The 19,326-nt window shown below is 38.9% G+C and overlaps 1 protein-coding gene across 1 annotated transcript; it reads left to right on the top strand.

Moving 5' to 3' along the window:
• Positions 1 to 2,826: 2,826 nt before the first annotated feature.
• Positions 2,827 to 18,804, top strand: LOC149811691 (very-long-chain 3-oxoacyl-CoA reductase 1-like). Its single transcript, XM_089993526.1, has 3 exons — positions 2,827 to 3,509; positions 3,931 to 4,000; positions 18,296 to 18,804. The coding sequence occupies exons 1-3, from the start codon at positions 2,869 to 2,871 to the stop codon at positions 18,548 to 18,550; spliced, it is 966 nt and encodes a 321-aa protein (XP_089849652.1). The 5' UTR covers positions 2,827 to 2,868; the 3' UTR covers positions 18,551 to 18,804.
• Positions 18,805 to 19,326: the final 522 nt, after the last annotated feature.

The following is a 19,326-nucleotide window of genomic DNA, read 5'->3' as shown; positions in this document are numbered from 1 at the left end:
CTTACACTAGGTGTGGACATCGAGTCAGCCACCCGACCTGAATGGCACGGGTTTAGGCTCTGCCTTATGTAGCCCGAGGCCGGATAAATGTTGCGTTGGGCCCAATCCAGCCTGACTATTAAACAGGCTAGGTCGGGTAGGGGCAAGATGGCATCTCAAGGAGCTTCACCCGTTCACTAGTTGGGCTTAAAATATCCAGCCGAACCCACCTGGAACTTGGCCCGATAAGACTCAGGCCTGGCCTGAACCCGACAATAGTGTGGTCAGCTTTTGGTGGGCCTAGGTCTGGGTTGGGTCTATCAGGCCCTAATGGCCTCCTGGCTAGGCTGGTCTGATGTCCATGCCTACCTATGCCTGAGAAAGTAATATTGAACTTCCAAATCTGTGACCCTGTTGTTTGGTTGTCATGAACGTGAACATTCCGTGTAAGGCCCAACCATTGAGCTTTGTTGACCGTTTGATAGGAGCAGGAAGCTAGTACAATGCAATTCGGGTAGATCTGGATCCAATTGATGACTACAGCCTTCTAACATGGTTTGGATCTAGATTTGGCCATACCCTGTAGAACTTGATTGATTTTTATACTTGACCCGAAGTCTTGGTAGTGGATCCAACACCTTCTACAGATGCAATAATTTTGGGCCTGGCTGATTTCTCAAACTGGACCAATCTAAGTATGGCTACCGAATCAAGCTACTTGTTCTCGGCTCGCCAAAACGGCACTTTTTGAGTTTAGTTGAGACAGTAGACCATGAGCTTATTGCCAAGATTGACTTGAACATTCAATAGGACTTGACCAACTCTTGCTTAGACTCAGCCTAACCAATCAAGACTTTGGACTACCCTTTGCAGATAACAAACTTGATCTTGGATCACTAGGGGTGATTGGTTGAGATCTAAGATACTACTGTTTGACTGTGGTGGACTTGGGGAGGTCGCTGGGCCGACACTGAGTCAAAATTGGCTTGAATCATCTTGCACTTGACCAGCTCATTTGAAAAACCATAAACTGGTTCAAATGGCTTGGCATCAAGATCGGAAAAGGTCCAAATGATTGAATCTAGATCCAAATCTAGATCCAAATTCATGGTCAAGTCAAACTCCACCCACTTCATCAACTCTCACCCAATTCTATCAGTTAGTCAGCAAACAAAGTCTTGCAACTGTAACCCGGATCCAAGGTAGAATTTTCGCTCTTATTCCTTTACCAGAAAACCTAAAAAATGTTTTTTTTTTCGAAATGAGACATAAGTTTTGGCATAATTCAAAGATGTCCTAACATTTGCAAATTTTAAAAGACTCCCTCACTTGTTATGGTTAAGAAGAAAAGATTTATGGATAATTTTGACATAAAAATTATGACAAGAATCTAAAATGACCTCTACAAAATTTATTAATTATTTTGTCTCTCTTCTTCTCCACAGTTTGAACTCTCTTTTCTTTAGTCGGAACCAATTTGGTTTGAGGGGAGGACCACCATAATGTAAAAACGCATACATTATGAGTAGGGGTGGCAAAATCTGACACGACCCGCCAACCCGCTTCTTAGCCGGGTTCGGGTTTGGCTTAAACGGGTTTGTGTCGTAAACGGGTCGATCCGCCTAACCCGTTTATTAAACAGGTCAAGTTCGTGTTAGGGGTATGCCAACCCGGCTGACCCATTTAATACATGGGTTAGGCGGGCGGGTCAACCCGTTTACCCAAACCGCCAACCCGTTTACCCGACCCCAACCCGCCCACCAACCCGTTTACCCGAACCCAACCCGCCCACCAACCCGTTTACCTGAACCCGACCCGCCAACCCGTTTACCAGACCTGCCCCGTTTATTAAACGGGTTAACCGTGTCGTGTTGGGTTACCCATTTAATAAATGGGTCGGGTTCGTGTTTGCCATAACCGACCCGTATAATAAATGGGTCGGGTTCATGTTGAGGTATGCCGACCCGCCAACCCCCCCCCCGCATTGCCACCCCTAATTATAAGAACAAATAAAAAAAAATAAAAAAATATGATGGAGAATTTATTAGCTCAAATAAAACCCACTTAATTCATAAACCTCACAAAACCCTGTTCGTATATAAAAGCCGAAAGCAATGTTGTAAGAATCATCTCAGGCCATGAATCGTTTTCCAAAGAGTTCAGCTGAACCGGGAGATACCGATTCGGAGCTGAATCGGTGTGCATTGCCAGGGAAAGACATATGTCAAAAAATTATTAAAAAAATAGTTTTAACCATTTTTCATTTTTTTAATTAGCCGGTTCAGGTCATTTGTGTCTCCATTTTCGGTCGATATCAGGCCCATACCACAACTTGAAGGGGTTTCCTCTGCCTACAATAAATTGTTTGGATGAGAAACGGGTTTGGTTCAGACCAGGTGGTACCAGGCTTGGACTCGAGTTTTGAGTGTAGTATTGGGATCCGACCTGAGTTTAATCGGGTCTACTATAAAAAAAACATACCCGGACCCGCTAAGAACGACATGAACTATACTCAAATCATACCCGGTAAAACCATATTTTTTATCATTTTTACATTGAAAAATTTCGGGTCTTAATTGAAACTCGGGTCCGGTTTGGGTCTGGTATAAAAATTCACAAACTATACCGGACTCGAATCTTAATCGGGTATGGACTCGAATCTTAATCGGGTCTTATTATTTATCATCATATCCGGACTCTATAGGATTTGGTTCGGGTCGGATCAGAGTAAACCAGGTTCGTTGACACTACTCCCAGCATATGCCAAAAAGAAAAAATTGTAGCCCAACAGCTTCTGCCCCCATCTGTTATTTAAAACCCCATCCCACCTCAACAGCTTCTCTCTCTCTCTCTTTAAAGAAGAAGAAGTGGGCAGTAGGGACAGAAAAAATGGAGTGTCTTGGCATCATTGAGGATGTCAAGAAGCAGCCACTCTGGTTTGTTGTGTTGGTAGCTATTGGTTTTCTCTTGGTTCTGAAGCATTTGATAGGTGCTGTGAATTGGGTGTGGGTTACTTTCCTCAGACCTGGTAAGAATCTCAGGAAGTATGGCTCATGGGCTGTGATCACTGGTTCCACTGATGGTATTGGCAAGGCCTTTGCTTTCCAGCTCGCAAGGAAGGGCCTAAATCTGGTGCTCGTCGGCCGGAACCCATCGAAACTCGAAGAGGTCTCCGGTGCCTTGAGATCCAAGTACTCTAAGGTGGAGATCAGGGCCGTGGTGGTCGATTTCGCCGGCGACCTCGACGAAGGGATCAGCAGGATTGAGAAAGAGATCGCTGGGTTGGATGTCGGGGTCTTGATCAACAACGTCGGGGTTTCGTACCCATATGCGAGATTTTTTCATGAAGTTGATCACGAATTGCTGAACAATCTGATCAGGGTCAATGTGGAGGGAACCACCAAGGTCACTCAGGCTGTGTTGCCGGTGATGCTCAAGAAGAAGAAGGGGGCAATCGTTAATATTGGTTCCGGTGCCTCCATCGTCATTCCTTCAGATCCTTTGTACACTGTGTATGCTGCCACAAAAGCGTAAGTTTTCGAGTTGTCTTTCTCAATTCTTTCTTATTTCTTGTTTTTCTTCTTCGAAATAACGTATTTGATGCTGTTTTTCTTCAGAAAGTATCAGCTTGATTGGAATTCTTATTAGGATTTCCATGCTTGTTCCAAATCCTTTAGTCTGTCTGTTTGTTTTGTTTCGTTTGTTGGTATAGTTCAATAGTGAAGATTAACTCTTTGATGTACGCTTTTCATTGCTGAAATATGATGCATTTTTCAATCTTTATGCTTCCTGTGGATTTTGTTTCTTTTTCTGGTGAGTTACTGTGAATGTGTTTGACTATTTCGGAAGGTATTCGATTGTCGAATTAACAAACTATGTTTCTGATTTAAGTTGTTTCTGGAAGCAATTCAGTGGAACTACTAACTAATTGAATGATTTGGATCTACCCAGTTACATTGATCAACTCTCAAGGTGTCTATATGTTGAGTACAAGGGTAGCGGGATAGATGTGCAGTGCCAGGTACTGTTTCCTCTCTTTCATGCACATATGTTTTCTATGATTCTTGCGGCTTCTAATCTTTTTTCCTTCTTTCTTTTCTTTTCTATGGGATTTCATGCTGCCTCGTTGTTGCATTCATTTGAAAAGGCAAAGAACACTGAGTGCTTTTGTTTAGTGTTTCAATATGCATGTCCTTTTGCTACTTGAAACCAGACATTTTTGTGGGAGATCTTGACTACTGGCCAGAACGTTTTATATTATGCATAAGCTAGATTGCATCATGTTGCTGATTGTCCATGATCTTAAAAATTTGTGTATACATAGTAATGAAGACGGATAGACTGATTTTTGTAACTAAAACCTTTCTCTGGCATTTTATTTCTAGCATATTCAAGTGTTGATTTACTGATTGATGTTCATTTTCTAATTATGTTTTTTATTACATATTTGCTCGATAAGTTTATGTGACAATATTATTAGCTAAAATTCACTTTTAACATAGCTATTTCTCCAAAATTTACCAAAAAAAAAGAAGTAACAAATGTTTGGAATGTAATTTGACACAAACAGTTGTTGGTTACTTAGTCCTTATAATCATAATGGTGTTGCATCAACCAAAAGGTATGCAGGCATTTCCATTTAATTATAATCTTAGATTAGGACTACTAACTTTACCGTAGCAGACTGAATGCATGTCCTCATGCTAGAAGTATCCATCTTGTTTAATGAATATTTGTTTCTTTCAAAACCATTGAAGAGTAACTAGGTGTCTATTTTAGCTTTTCTGTAAGTCCAATTTTCCATTGACAGGCTTCTTGCCAATCAGTCACCATGTTAAAACAATTCATACCCTACACTTAAATGGCTAGGCAATATTTAAAATACTTGGAGCTAGCACCATTTGTAACACATAGTATTGAAAAATGGTATTCTTTCCCTTACCAAGTCCGTACTCATCACTGTCATGTGAATCAAATGTTTTGGATGCTTCATTAGCTGCATTCAATACTCAAATTTGTCATTCTTTGGCCTTGTATGAAGTTTCAATCATAATAGAATGATGTAACAATGCATTTTCCTATGGTTCATGAGGTACTTTCTCTGTTGCCGAAGCAATTCTCTAATTTCACAAGTTGACCACATTCACACAGAAGAAATTATTGTTTCCTATTGCTGCTTGGCTATGATTTTCCTTTGAATACCTTGAGGCCCTTATCATCCGTGGTTTAGTTAGATTCCTTCCTTCCCTTGTGTTGCTTCAAAAGCCTGATTAATAGTAAAAGGAAATGCTTTCATTTCAAAGAAGCTAAGATCTAGATCTGTAATGAAGCAATTATAGAGAACATTCATTAAGAGTTTGGATAAGCTTCCAAAGTGTTCTCTCAGTAGGAGAACCAAGGATATTCAGAAAGTATCACAGCAGTTGCCCCCAAATACCTAACAGAATTAGTTATTTCAACATTCAATGAACAAAGACAAGCACAAACTAGATTTTCTGGCTCAGTGTACAGTATTCTTTTTCGAATAGACCAAGTCCTTCTAACACCAGTTTGTTACTTGATATCCAAACTCGTTACAGCCAGCTAGTTTGCATCATTACAATGGACTTCCGACCTATGATTGCTTTTTGTTCATGACACTGTTTACAGCCTTAAAGCATGCATGTTTTGTCATCTCTTGCACATAGTACAGGTTGGAGGTCATGTGCATATTGTGGTACTACTTTCTGTAGTTGCAAGCACATATGTATCAGGGACTCTTGTGAACAGTTGTGAAACTTTATGACAGTATGGTAGGCTTATGTGTCATACTTTTTGGTAAGCACATGCATATCCTCATGTCTCTGTTTTTCTTAATTTATCAATTAACTGTTAAAAAACAAAGTTGAAAATAGAATTTGTAGAAAGCATATCAGTTGGTTTTACCCTAAGTATACAAAAGATGAATGAGTTACCTCCTTACAGAAGAAAAGCTCTGGATGCTATAATTGGGCTATGTCTAGAAACCAGGGGTGGAGCCACATTGAGGTCAAGGTGGGCACATGCCCACCCTCACCCAAACATCCCCCAATAGGGCAGTTCGGGTCAGGGTGGGTAGTGCCCACCCTAACCCAGTGAAAGTTTCGGTCAGGTTGGCCAGTGCCCACCCTGACCTGACTTGACGTCTTTCTAATATATGATTTCTTTTAGGATTTTGGGTATTGGTTTGTATTTTTGCAAATAATATGAATGTTTAATTAGGATTTTAGGGATTTTTTGTGCATTCTTTTTCTTTTTAATTGTCATTAGGTATGATTCTATTAATGAATGTTTTAGGTATTGGTTTGTATTTTTGTGGTTTTTTATATTGGCATGAATGTTTAGTTATGGTTTCAAGTTTTTTATGTGCTTTTCTTTTTCAATTAGCATTAAGCATGAATCCATGAACAATGAATGCTTGATTTTGGTTAGAATATTAAGGTCTTTTTTGTTTAATCAATTAGCATAAATGATCTCTCTCTCTCCAGGTTCTGCCTCAACCCACTTGACCAGGCATACACCAGCCCCTTTTTATTGTGTGTTTGTGCCCATCCTAGTTTAGATTCCTGGCTCCGCCCTTGCTAGAATATATGATCCATAAAAGATCAAAATTTCTAACTCACATAATATTAGTTCTGAAAATGAGTCAGATACGGGATGAATCCTCCTTGATCATTATATATGTAGAGAGATGCAAACATGCTACATGAAATTGTAAAGAACCGAAGAGCCTTTGATCGTAAGCAAAAGTCCACCAATAACCAAAGTGGACAAGCACAAAAGTGATCACTATGGACACACCCACGAATACCACAAAGGGTATACACATAAAGAAGGCTCGAATAAAAAAATAATATTTTATTGTTCACTTGAAATATGCAAGAAGCATTACAAGAATGAGGGGATTTATCTCCTTTATATATACTCAAGACTCAAAAAGAGTTGTTGGAGCTAGTCCAACAGCTATACTTGTAGCCATTAGACTAGCCCCAATGGCTAGTCAAAACTAGTCAACATTAGGTTGAATAGTCAAAAAGAAAGAAAACTAAATAAATAAAAATATTTACAAGTTGTATTTAAATCATATATATATATATATATACATTATATGTATATACAATTTAACAGAAATATGCTAACTGAAACATGCCAAATGGGTTTCTCGGCTTTTCCGGTGCTTTTTTCTTGATTCCTACCCCATATATGTTTTTGGCCTGGTCGTTCTAGTAGGAATCAATATCAAGACCATGTTCTCAATGAAAAAAATGATATTTGGAGTGTCGAAAAATTTACAAAGATTTTGGACTGTTGAATTTAACCTTATAAAAACCAACTCATGTGTTGAAATAGAATGCTGTAAGAGTTTATCCCTATAAAGTCTGGTATGTAGATCATATCTGTACGGTCAGAATTTAAAATTAAAACGAAAAAGCTTAGAAAACGCATTTAGCATGTTTCATTTAGCATATACATGGGTTAATATTTGGTGCTATTGAAGGCATAGAACTATTGTGCTGGAAATCATAGGTTCAAGCTTTATCGACTCAAATCTGACCATATAGATGTGTTCAGCATGGTTTGTTTGACAAGGATCAAAACTTGGATCGTGTTATTTTAATTCCAAAATATGATTTTTTTGAGTTGTAAAATTTTAGTGCATTGTAGACCGTTTACTTTTGAAGCCCTTAAAAAACCTGCTTACATGTCACAATCACATGATTCAAACCTCATTTTCTACTAAACAAACCTTGTAGATCACATCCGTAAGGTCCAAAATACAGAAAAAAAATCTATAAATATAAAAGAAGGTGATTTGTGCTTGATAGTTCCGTGCCTTCAATAGTGTGTGTGCACTTTATCCAAATTCAAGTCTAAATCCACAAAACTGTGTTTATCTATAATTGAACCCAATCCGAACTATATGTTGGTAATACACAATCCAGTAGAAACATATCCAAAACATGATCCTTCTGAAAAATGCAATCAGATTGGATTTTGATCTAAATCTGAATTTGACCCTACCTAAAATACTGGTCCAAATCCAAAAATTATCCAGTTAAGAAAATCTGAGTTTGATCCAAATGCACGTTTGTATCTTACTTGAAGGATCCAAATCCAGAAACAATATGCAGAATTTGGATTGGATACAACTGTATTCAATGTGTCTGCACCCCTACGTGATATGATTCTTAAGTGAAGAAGAGGTTTATGCACTCTCAGTTAGGTGAATGCCCTGGTTCAAGTTGTAACAGTGAGTTGAAAGCATTAATGAGGGGAGTTGTAGACAAATCTCTTGGAGCGAGACCTCCTTGGCTTAAAAATAATGACAAGTCTCTTGAAGTGAAACCTCCTTAGCTTAAAAATAATGTCCTAATATTTCAAAGTGTCTAAGTTCTCTTGGCAATAAAAATAGTCAAGAAAGTAGTGAAAAGGGCAATGAACATCAAACTACTATCGAGAGTGAGAATTTCAATCCGTAGCATCAGTGGTCACTTGTAAGTTGACTCATGGCTGAACTGAACTTTTTAAAGTTATTGGAAAGTGAAAAATCTAATTCCAGAATGACAGAAGGAAAGATAAGCTTATCCACCCATTCTTTTATTTCTCTGAAAACATGATCTATATAATGAAAGAAAGTTATTTGAAAGTGCAAATGAATGTCCCATTCAAACTGACCAGATGGTTGATTGAGCTCCACAAATCAGTTAGACCCTCAACAACCTGGTTGATGTGAGTAGGAACTACCTGTATCTGGATAGTGGTTTGGCATCTCAGACCCAAGGTTGAGTTGATAAAAAACCATTTGTTTCTAAACCTAATAAATATTCAGTACGTGAGCTACAACAATCCTAGAACAGTGTCACGATGCTCAGTTTCTTCCATGAACTATTTTATCTTAGTACCTTTTAGGCTCTCTTTGGGAGCTGGATCTGAAAGGGAGATGGGGATTTGTTGAATCGCCTACATGCCCTGCTGATTGGGATGCTGCTTTGGGAAATGAAAGGGGATTTGGTCTCCCTTCTTCTAATTCAACTAAATCTTCATGAGGATGCAGTTGACAAATCCCTCCCATCACTCTCCTTATCTACCTCCCCAAGCTGGTTCCCAAGCAGAGGGTTAATAGTGCAACAGTTGCCATGATCATTCTAGTCTTGTTGACAAAGCAGCTTAGGTTCCATAATCCATTAGATGTCACATTCATTAGCCTAAGTTATCTTCCAACCTAGCAATATGCATTTAGAGGAGCCCGTTGACAGTTAATAGCTGATTGGAGACTAATAACCTAGTTTTACTCTCTCTCTCTCTCTCTCTCTCTCTATATATATATATATATATATATATATATTGTGTATGTGTCTTCCAAGCATGCCCTTGAGATTTGTTTTGAAGATGGAAAATGCCATTTTAGTTTATTTGTTGGTGGTGATATATGGATGTTTATAAATGCTAACTTGACATACACCAAGAATTAGCAGTATCTGCATATGTCATTAATTGTTATAATCATACAGTGACAATCTAGAGATACAAATGTTTGAGTACATATCTACCGACTTTAAGATAATAAATTTTGATAAGGTTAATAATCGATTTTTAATAAGGTTGATATTTAACGTATTGTATGGACACATAGAACAATTCAGCATGCTGAAATGTGATGGATATTTCTGTAATGAAATGGATGAAGAGTTCACAACCACACAAATACAAATGGAGTTTGTATAAACGATTGTAGCAGCCAAGCAAAGAGAGAGAGGGGAGTAGCAGCCTACGTCAGCCTACCATGAGCTAAGGGGGTTTCCGAGTATTTTTTTCCCAAATCTAACCATGCAGATGCATTCGGCATGGTCGATTTGCTAGGAAATGACACTTGGATCATGTTTTTTCAATAAAAAAACACATGATTTTGTAAGCCTTGAATATTTATAAAAATTTTACACCATTGATTTTCAAACCTTATAAAAACCTACTTGCACATCATAATCGAATGATGCAAGAATCCATTCCTATAAAAGCAATCACATAGAATTGATCTGGATGGTCAAATTCAAGAAAAACATGGAAAAGAACCCTTTAAAAGCCCCATAGGCAATGGTAGGCAGCTACTCTCTACTAATATATATATATATATAGGGAATTGGAAACCTAAAAAATGGGCACAGTGTTAAATGAAACATGCTATTGGATTGCCAGTGTTTTTTTTGAAATTCTGACTATACAGATCTGATCTATATGCTTGTTTTATATAGGAATCACTTCTTGGAGGATTTGATTCCGATGCATGGATAGGTTTTTATAAGGTTTCAGAAATCATCAGCCTACAATTTTCATAATTTTTTGAGGATCCAAATACTCTATGTCAGATGGGTGCGGGGATGCGGCACTTTAAAAAAACATGGGTGCGGGGGTGTGGCAAAAAAAAAATGAACCTGGGTCGGATTTGGATCCGACCCGGATCCAAACCTGTGCTTATTTAAAGCACGCAAGGTAGGGTTTCTCATTCGAGAAACCCTCCCCCACACGGAAGCAGATCAAGTCATGCTGAACATGAGCGTCATGGTGGCCGTCTGTTTGCATTTTGGATGAATGCCACATGGTTTGTTGACTTTTTAGCTTTTTAAAATGCAAATCGGATGGCCACGATGTCGGCATGAGCAAAAACGCTCATGTTCAGCATGACCTGATCTGCTTCCCCCACCCTACGCTGCTCACTCTCTCTCCTCGCTCGCCTTCTCCCCCCGCCGCAAGCTCCCTCTCTCTTGTTTGTTTTTCGACCACCTGACGCCGGCAAGCCCCACGTCTGGCGAGCCACCCGACGCCAGTCCTTCCTGTGCCAGCGATGCGCCCTCCGGCCCCCTTTCAAGTGAGCTCCCTCTCTCGCCTCTCTCTTTCCTCGTTGTCTTCGTTTTTTTTTTTCTTCTTCTTCTTCAGGCATGCCTCCCTCGACGTCGTGATTTTCATTTTTTTTTACATAGGGTCGGGTTGACCGCACCAGGTGCCGCACCCGTATCGCGTCGTGTCGATGCGGGTGCGGCACCTGGTTAGCCGAATCCCTGTGACATAGCAAATACCATTTTTTTCATAAAAAATGCATGATCTAAGTGTTGATTTTTAGTAAATCAATCATGCTGAACGCATCTATCGGGTCAGAATTTCGAAGAAAACACTGAAAATCCATTAGCATGTTTCTTTTAACACCGTACCCATTTTGTAGGTTTCTATTTCCCTATATATATATATAACATAGTCACCTAATTGTTCAAGGTATTTTCTCGACAAGGTTTTTTCTCGAGAATATCTTGAGAGTTTAAAAATATTGAGAAATATATAAATAATAAGAAAAAGATAAAAAATAATAGTATTGCATGATTTTCTTGCAAATGTATAAAGAAACTGTAAGTTTTGCAACCTTCAGTCCGTCCCACGTTGGAGCTGCAAAACAGAGATAGGTAGAGGAAGGGAGAGAGAGGTTTGGGAGAAAACCGATACCCTGCTGTACATGGGTTGGCTGCTGCTGTGTATTACTTTATATTAACATGAGATTACAAACAAAATTAGGGTACTAGAATACCCTTTTTACAATAATCAATATTACACAATGCCATTAATGAGAAATTTGGTGTCACGGGTCTGGATCTTCAGATCCAAGACCCGTAACCAGAGAAACACTTCTTTTCACCCTCCCTCAAGTTGTGCATGATCTTGAATCATGAACAACTTGTCTTTTAACGTCCAAAATTTGTCTTTAGTCAATCCTTTTGTAAATATATCCGCCACTTGATCTGTAGTTCTAACAAATTCAGGCTCAATCTCTTTCTCTTCTACCTTTTGTCTCACAAAATGCTGGTCTATTTCAATATGCTTGGCACGACTGTGATGAATTGGATTAAAAGACATACTAATGGCACTCTGGTTGTCACATAAAAGAAGTGAACGAGATATCGATTCTCCTACTTCTGTCAGTAGATGTCTAACCCAAGTAGCCTCAGCAGTGGCGGCTGCCATTGACCTGTATTCAGCCTCTGTACTGGATCTGGCAACAGCCTTTTGTTTCTTACTACTCCAAGAAACCAAATTCATCCCAATAAATACACAATAGCCGGATACTGATCTGCGTTCATCTGGATCTCCCGCCCAGTCCGCATCAGAATAAATAGTGATCTCATTTGCACTTTGCCCATTTGTATTTCGTTTATATATTAGACCATCCCCAACCGTTCCCTTGAGATATCGTAGTATCCGTTTAACTGCTTCCATATGCCCTTCACATGGGGCATGCATAAACTGAGAAACTTGATTCACCGAGTATACTATATCAGGGCGAGTAAAAGTGAGGTATTGTAACATACCCACTATGCTACAATACTGTGTGGGATTATCAAATGGATCTCCATCTTGAGAGCTAAGCCTTTGATGAAGAACGCTAGGAGTGCTTAAGGGCTTGCAGTCTTTCGTACCCGCTTTATTGAGAACATCAATAGTATACTTATGTTGAGTGAGAGTCATTTCTTCAGAGGAACTGTCAACTTCAACTCCAAGAAAGTACCGTAGTTTGCCAAGGTCCTTCATTTTGAACCTCTGATTCAAGAGATGTTTGACTTATTCAATGTGATCATTGGAACTGCCAGTAATGATGATATCATCCACATATATCAACAACAGAGTAGTTGTGTCTTGGTCCTTAAATATAAATAAGGAGTGGTCAAGAAGAGATTTCTTAAAACCATATTTTTGTATTTCAAGAGAAAAGCTGTCAAACCAAGATCGAGATGCCTGCTTCAATCCATATATCGCCCTTTTTAGTCTGCAGACATATTTTGTAGGATTACCTTTTGCGTAACCCGTGGGTTGTTCCATGTAAACTTCCTCTCTCAAATCTCCATGAAGAAAAGCATTCTTCACATCAAGTTGGCTAATGGTCCATTGGTGTTCAATGGCTAAAGAAAGTATGACTCGGATTGTCCCCATTCTCACCACTGGACTAAAGGTTTCATCATAGTCCTGTCCTTGCTCCTGTGTAAAACCTTTGGCCACAAGTCTCGCCTTGTATCGCTCTATAGTCCCATCTGGTTTATACTTTATTTTGTACACCCATTTCGAACCAACAACATTTTTGTCAGGTGGTCTTGATACGACATCCCATGTACCGCATTCATGTAGAGCTTTCATCTCCTCATTCATAGCTTCAATCCATCTTCTGGAATTTGATGCTTGAGAGAACGTTGTGGGTTCATCTTCTTTATTCAAGGCTGTTAGAAAGAGTTGAAAATCTAATGAGAAATTTTCATAACTGACCCACCTTTCAATTGGATGGCGAGGACGTGTGGATCTTCTAGTATCAACAATGTTGGATGTTGAGGATGTGTCCATGTCTGAATCAACTATAGTGGGTGACTCTCTTTCTCGTCGAGTATATACAAAACCTCTATATCTTCCTGGATTCAAGATTGAGTCTGTATTTTCATGATCAATCATCCCATCAGTAGACACAGGTATCTTATCCTTTTGAGTGCAATTTGAGCAAGCATCACTAGCTTCTGTGAGAAGTTTATAGTTCAACCAAGGATAGTAAGTTTGAACTTCATGTTTTGATTCTGAAGAACTATTACATTGACAATCAAAATTCAATTCATCAAAGATGACATTTCTTGATATTTTGATGCGCTTGCTCACCGGATCGTAGCATCTGTACCCTTTATAGTCATCGGCATAACCCACAAACCTGCACTTCAAGGCCTTGTCCTGAAACCTATGTCTCTTTGAACTGTCAACATGAACATAGCATAAACAGCCAAACACATGCAAATCATAGTAGTTGGGGTGAATACCAAAAAGAGACAAGTAAGGAGACTTGTTTTCCAAAATAGTCATGGGCAATCGATTTATCACATGAACTGCAGAATGAAAAGCCTCTGTCCATAAAGTGATCGGAAGATTACTATCATGCATCATGCTCATCGTACTCTCAACAATATGGCGATGCTTTCTTTCAGCAATCCCATTCTGTTGAGGTGTGTGCGGGCAAGACACCTTTTTCCTTATCCCATTACTTTGAAGAAAGTTAGTAAAGTCAATGGAAGAGAATTCACCTCCTCCGTCACATTGGAAACTTAGGATGTTTTCAGAAATTTGGTTTCTGACAAAGGAATGGAAGTTACGGAACAACTTGAAAGTCTCAGATTTATGTTTCATGAAAAATATCCAGGAATAGCGAGAATAACTGTCAACAAATAAAAGATAGTATCTAGTTTCAGACATAGAAGCAACTGGAGCAGGCCCCCAAACATCAGAACAAATAGTCTCAAAAGGTCTTGAAGCTCTTTTATTGATAGAATGAAATGGTAAAACATGACTCTTACATAATAGACAACTAGAACATTTGTTGTCATTTACATTTATTCCTAAACTTGACTTGGGAATGAGGTTACTTGAAACAAGCTTCTCAATGAAATTATTACTGCAGTGACCTAGACGACCATGCCAAAGGTTTGGCTTATTGATTTCAGAGACACTAAAAACGTAGGTAGGATTTTCAGAAGAAGACAATGATGATTGGAGCTTCAAGTTTGGGTCTGCAGAGCGAATATGTGCTGAAGGATCTTCTTGAAAAACATACATATTGCCTTGCCGTTTCCCTCTAGCGAACGTCTCCTTCGTGCAGAGATCCTTAACAAGAACAGAAGAGGGAGTAAATTCAACTGAGGCTTTGATATCATCAACAAGTTTAGAGACTGAAACAATGTTTTTCTTGATATTAGGAGCATAAAGAACATTTGAAAGATTGATGGAAGATTCAGGTAAGGGTATGATGGAGTTTCCAATATGTGAAATAGAGTGGTGTGATCCATCTCCAGTAACTATACTACTTCTACCAATGTAAGGAACAAGTTTTAGGAGCTTACCTGCATCTCCAGTAACATGAGTCGCTGCGCCAGAATCTACGTACCAAGTGCCTTGTTCATTCTGTTTCAGATTCAATTCTGCTAAGGCTGACAATAACAACTCCTTTACTTCTCCGCTGGTCCTTGTATTGTCTGTGCCTCTTTTTGCCTCAGTTTGTGTTGATTTTCCTTTATTTAGAGGATTGAACCAGCAGTTAGCTTTGATATGCCCCCTTTTATTACACAGAAAGCAAGTAGGAATTGGCCTTTGTCTTTGTGGATTGGTATATGAGTTGGGGTTAGGCAATAATCCACGACCTCCATGACCACTTCTACCTTGTGCTCATTTTCCCTTGATATCATAGTTTCCTCGTCCTCGTGCATAAGTAACCCCTGTAGCAAGGACTTCTTGTGCCCCAGTATGCATAGATGATTCTTCAGAAAAATCCCTTTAGATTCATCTCATATTGTAACAATTTTGCACGCAGATCTTCAAAATTGGGCAGCTCGGGTAAACATAACAGAGAAGTGACAATCATATGATAGTCGTGTCCCAATCCACTGAGGGTTTGTTGTACCAAATCCTTGTCAGAAACTGTATTTCCAACAACTGCTAACTGATCTGTGATGACCTTCATTTTGTTCAAATATTCCATGATGGTCATGGACTCCTTTCTTAACATTTGAAATTCTCTTTTAAGAAACATAATCCTGGCCTGAGAAACCTGTGAGTATGTCTGAACAAGTCTGTTCCAAAGTTGCATGGCAGTGCAGTCATCTGGAATGGCTACAAGAACCTCTTGTGAGAGTGTTGATGTAATATAAGCAACAAGCGCTTGGTCTCTTTTCATCCAAGCCACAAATTCAGGATTTCTGACATATACGGTAGTAGATTCCCCTTTGCTGTCCCTTTCTTCTTGTGATATGAACTCAGGAGGAACTGGAATGGATCCATCCAGATGTCCAGAAAGATCCTGACTCCTAATAAAAGGTATGATTTGCCTCTTCCAAGTCAAGAAATTTCTATTATTTAATTTTTCAGACACAAGTTGGCTGAGGAAACTTGAAGAAAGAACTGACTGGTTAGGAAGAGAATTCATGTTTCACAGAATGAAGAATGTATTCAGCACAATCTGCTTACACCTGCAGTTCTGTAATTTTTTTTTTTTTTTTTTGCAGGAACTAATTCAGATCGCTGATACGGAACAGAAATTTAAAGACAATCAGATTTCTGATTTGTATATGAAATGGAATGTCGGATATGAAAATCCAAAAAAAAATGTGCATATGTATTCCTAATGTCGGCTTGTTAATGGCTGAATGAGGGAATCTGGGCTGAAGCACTCAAGAGATAAAAACAAACAGTGGCTAAACCAAGGTTCGACCACCACCAACGTAGGAGAAAAAGGAACTGTAGAAAGAAAAATTGAGAAAAGAAGAGAATGAATCCAAAGTTGGCTGGATGAGAAAGGAGGGGATTTCCAGAAACCGAAAAGAAAATCTCAGTTGTCTGGATCAGTCGTGAACCCAAGAAGAGATGAGAAACAGGCTGAGACTGACTGGGTCAGTCGTGATTCCAGAAAAGAATAGGGAATAGGTGTAGGATCTGCTGAGACTGATTGGGTCAGTCGTGAATCCAAAAAGAAAGAAAAACAGGAACAGCCGTACCTTTTTTTTTTATTTTCAGACTTTGGAAGAGGAAATAGAGGAGAAGAGGATCTTCAGACGTGTCCTTTTGAATCGATCCCAGTTTCAGCTGAAGCGTGGCTCTGATACCATGTAAGTTTTGCAACCTTCAGTCCGTCCCACGTTGGAGCTGCAAAACAGAGATAGGTAGAGGAAGGGAGAGAGAAGTTTGGGAGAAAACCGATACCCTGCTGTACATGGGTCGGCTGCTGATGTGTATTACTTTATATTAACATGAGATTACAAACAAAATTAGGGTACTAGAATACCCTTTTTACAATAATCAATATTACACAATGCCATTAATGAGAAATTTGGTGGCACGGGTCTGGATCTTCAGATCCAAGACCCGTAACCAGAGAAACACTTCTTTTCATAAACAAGTTTTAAAAGGTTTTTAAATATAAAAAAAATAAAAAATAGAAAATGTATGCTTAAAATATAAGAGTTTTTTTCCCAAAAATATAGCGATATATTGCCGATAATATCGGTGATATCGGTGACACTGAGCGCGCGCACACACACAGTGCACGCGCACACACACACACACACACACACACATATATATATATATATATATATATATATGTGTGTGTGTGTGTGTGTGTGTGTGTGCGCGCGCTCAGGTTATAACTCAATCTTGTGTTTTCTTCTTCTAGGCCTAGCTAATGAGACCCCCGAAAGGGTTTGGCATAGTGGGACGGGGCCTAGGCCGCTAGGCAGGCGGTCTAGGTTCAAATCCCATGGGCGTCACTCCTTGCGCAAGTCGATGTGTGGCAACTCCCTGGGGGCAAGGGATAAGCCCACGGAGTTTTGCGCTGCCAGGACAGCGACCGTAAGTACGGCAGGCAGAGCCAGCACGGCTAGGTCTCTGGTCCTGTGGGCGTGGGCGGTTTCTCTTTGTAAATATCAAAAAAGGCCTAGCTAATGATAGCTGTGTATCTGTGGCTGTAAATCCTATGTTATGATGTTTTAATTGGCACATAATTAGAACATGCACAAAAGTTATGCAATAATTAGGGCTATATATATAGTGGCATTAAAAAATTATGCAATATTTACATTGATTTGCAACATTATTAAGCTGTATGACATCTTTGGTCTGTGTATACCATGAATCACATTTTACAGTAGTCTGGCTTATTGTATATAAATTCTGGATCATCTCAACCATTTCCATTCTGTTATTTCTTTTACCATGTGAATGGAAAGTTGGACATGGATGGTGCTTACTCTGTGGTGTGTTTTAGTTAACTTCTTGAGCATCAGCAAATTGATAATGCTGAATAAATTTGATTTTTCATGCATACCAGTTCCTTCAATATGTTGTAGAACATGAAGTTACTAATTGCTTACACTAGGTCGCAAAGCTTATAAGATGATTTAAAAATTCATTGCTGCCTTCTTATCTTGTTTTATTTCTTAAAGCCATCAATGTGTTATACCATTTGTTGGAATTATTGGGTTCCTTCATTTTCTGGATGTCTTCACCACTGAATTCAAATTGCATCGATAATATTTAGAGGCATCTAAAAGCATTGTGACAGAGTTTGCTTCAGTAATCATTTGATCAATACCTCAACCATTTTTTGTGCTGTCTACTCTTACTACATTTCCTATCTATCATTGGAAATGTTCATTGTGGTATGATTCTTGGATGTTATTATGAAAAGATACTGTGTTGTTTTTGTTTTGCTTTGTAATTGATCCACCTTTTCTGTTGGACGAAGGTCCCACTGTACGTGGCCACCAAAATGGCATCTATCAGAAAGTCTTCACTACTTGTACCATCAGCTGATACTTATGCTCGATCTGCCTTGCGTTGGATTGGCTATGAGCCCCGGTGCACACCCCATTGGCCTCATTCTGTTGTATGGCTTTTGGCACGCTCACTTCCTGATGCTGCCATTGATTGGTGGCGTCTAAGGTTCTCCCTTGCCATTCGTAAGAGAGGTCAGCTAAAAGACGCAAGGAAGAAGGAATAAGTTTTGGGGTCTAGTGGATAATTCACAAGGTCGTCATGTTAGGACTAAAGGCTCATTCTTCTCCTGGATGTTTCATAGTGATTATGAATTGAGAGAAAGATGAATGTAGTTTAATCTTCAGTTAAGACTTTAGGCTGCAATTCTGCTATTGCACATTTCATGCATGGAAAAAAGTATTAAAATTTGTGTAACTTAGAAAACCAAATTTATTTGCTTGATTTGGTTGGATTGTTGAAAGATATTGTTTGCTTTTCTTCGTTTTCTTTTTCTAGTTAATTTAGAAAGATATTCATGCATGACGACAGCATTCCAAGTATGTAAGATATTATCTGTCACAGAGTTATATGGAGCTTCTTGGTTAGGTGGGAAACACGCTTTTCAAACTCTCACTTCGGAAGCATGATACTCTTCACTTCCAAAACTTGATAGGAATTTCGATTCTCCTAATCTTCTCTTATGTTTCTCACACACTTCATCCATGCTTCCTAAATGTCCTCTCATGCTTATTTCATGTTTTCTATGTGCTTACTCTCAGCTCTTCTCACTTCTCATGCGTTTTTTTTTAAATTAGTAACCATCATTTTTCGATTTTGACAAAAAATTAATTCTTGCACTAAAAAATTATAAAATTTAAGAATGGTCATTTTTATTTGTTTTTCACTCTATTCTTATTTTGCTTCCCATTCGATACTCATCACTTCCTTTTCAATTTTCATTTTACTTTCAAATTGATTATTTGCTTCTTGCTTCCTATTAATTTTAAAATATCTTGCTAA

This window comes from Nuphar pumila, chromosome 17 (genome assembly GCF_984573655.1).
Source record: "Nuphar pumila chromosome 17, dmNupPumi1.hap1.1, whole genome shotgun sequence".
NCBI classification, from domain to species: domain Eukaryota; kingdom Viridiplantae; phylum Streptophyta; class Magnoliopsida; order Nymphaeales; family Nymphaeaceae; genus Nuphar; species Nuphar pumila.
This window is presented reverse-complemented; position numbering and strand designations above follow the sequence as displayed.

What these genes read in the sequence shown, in the direction of transcription:
- LOC149811691 (XM_089993526.1), top strand. Translation starts at nt 2,869, where the DNA reads ATGGAGTGTCTTGGCATCATTGAGGATGTCAAGAAGCAGCCACTCTGG. An exon ending in GTGTATGCTGCCACAAAAGC is followed by an intron (nt 3,510 to 3,930) that starts GTAAGTTTTCGA and finishes GGATCTACCCAG; the next exon opens with TTACATTGATCAACTCTCAA. An exon ending in GGATAGATGTGCAGTGCCAG is followed by an intron (nt 4,001 to 18,295) that starts GTACTGTTTCCT and finishes TGTTGGACGAAG; the next exon opens with GTCCCACTGTACGTGGCCAC.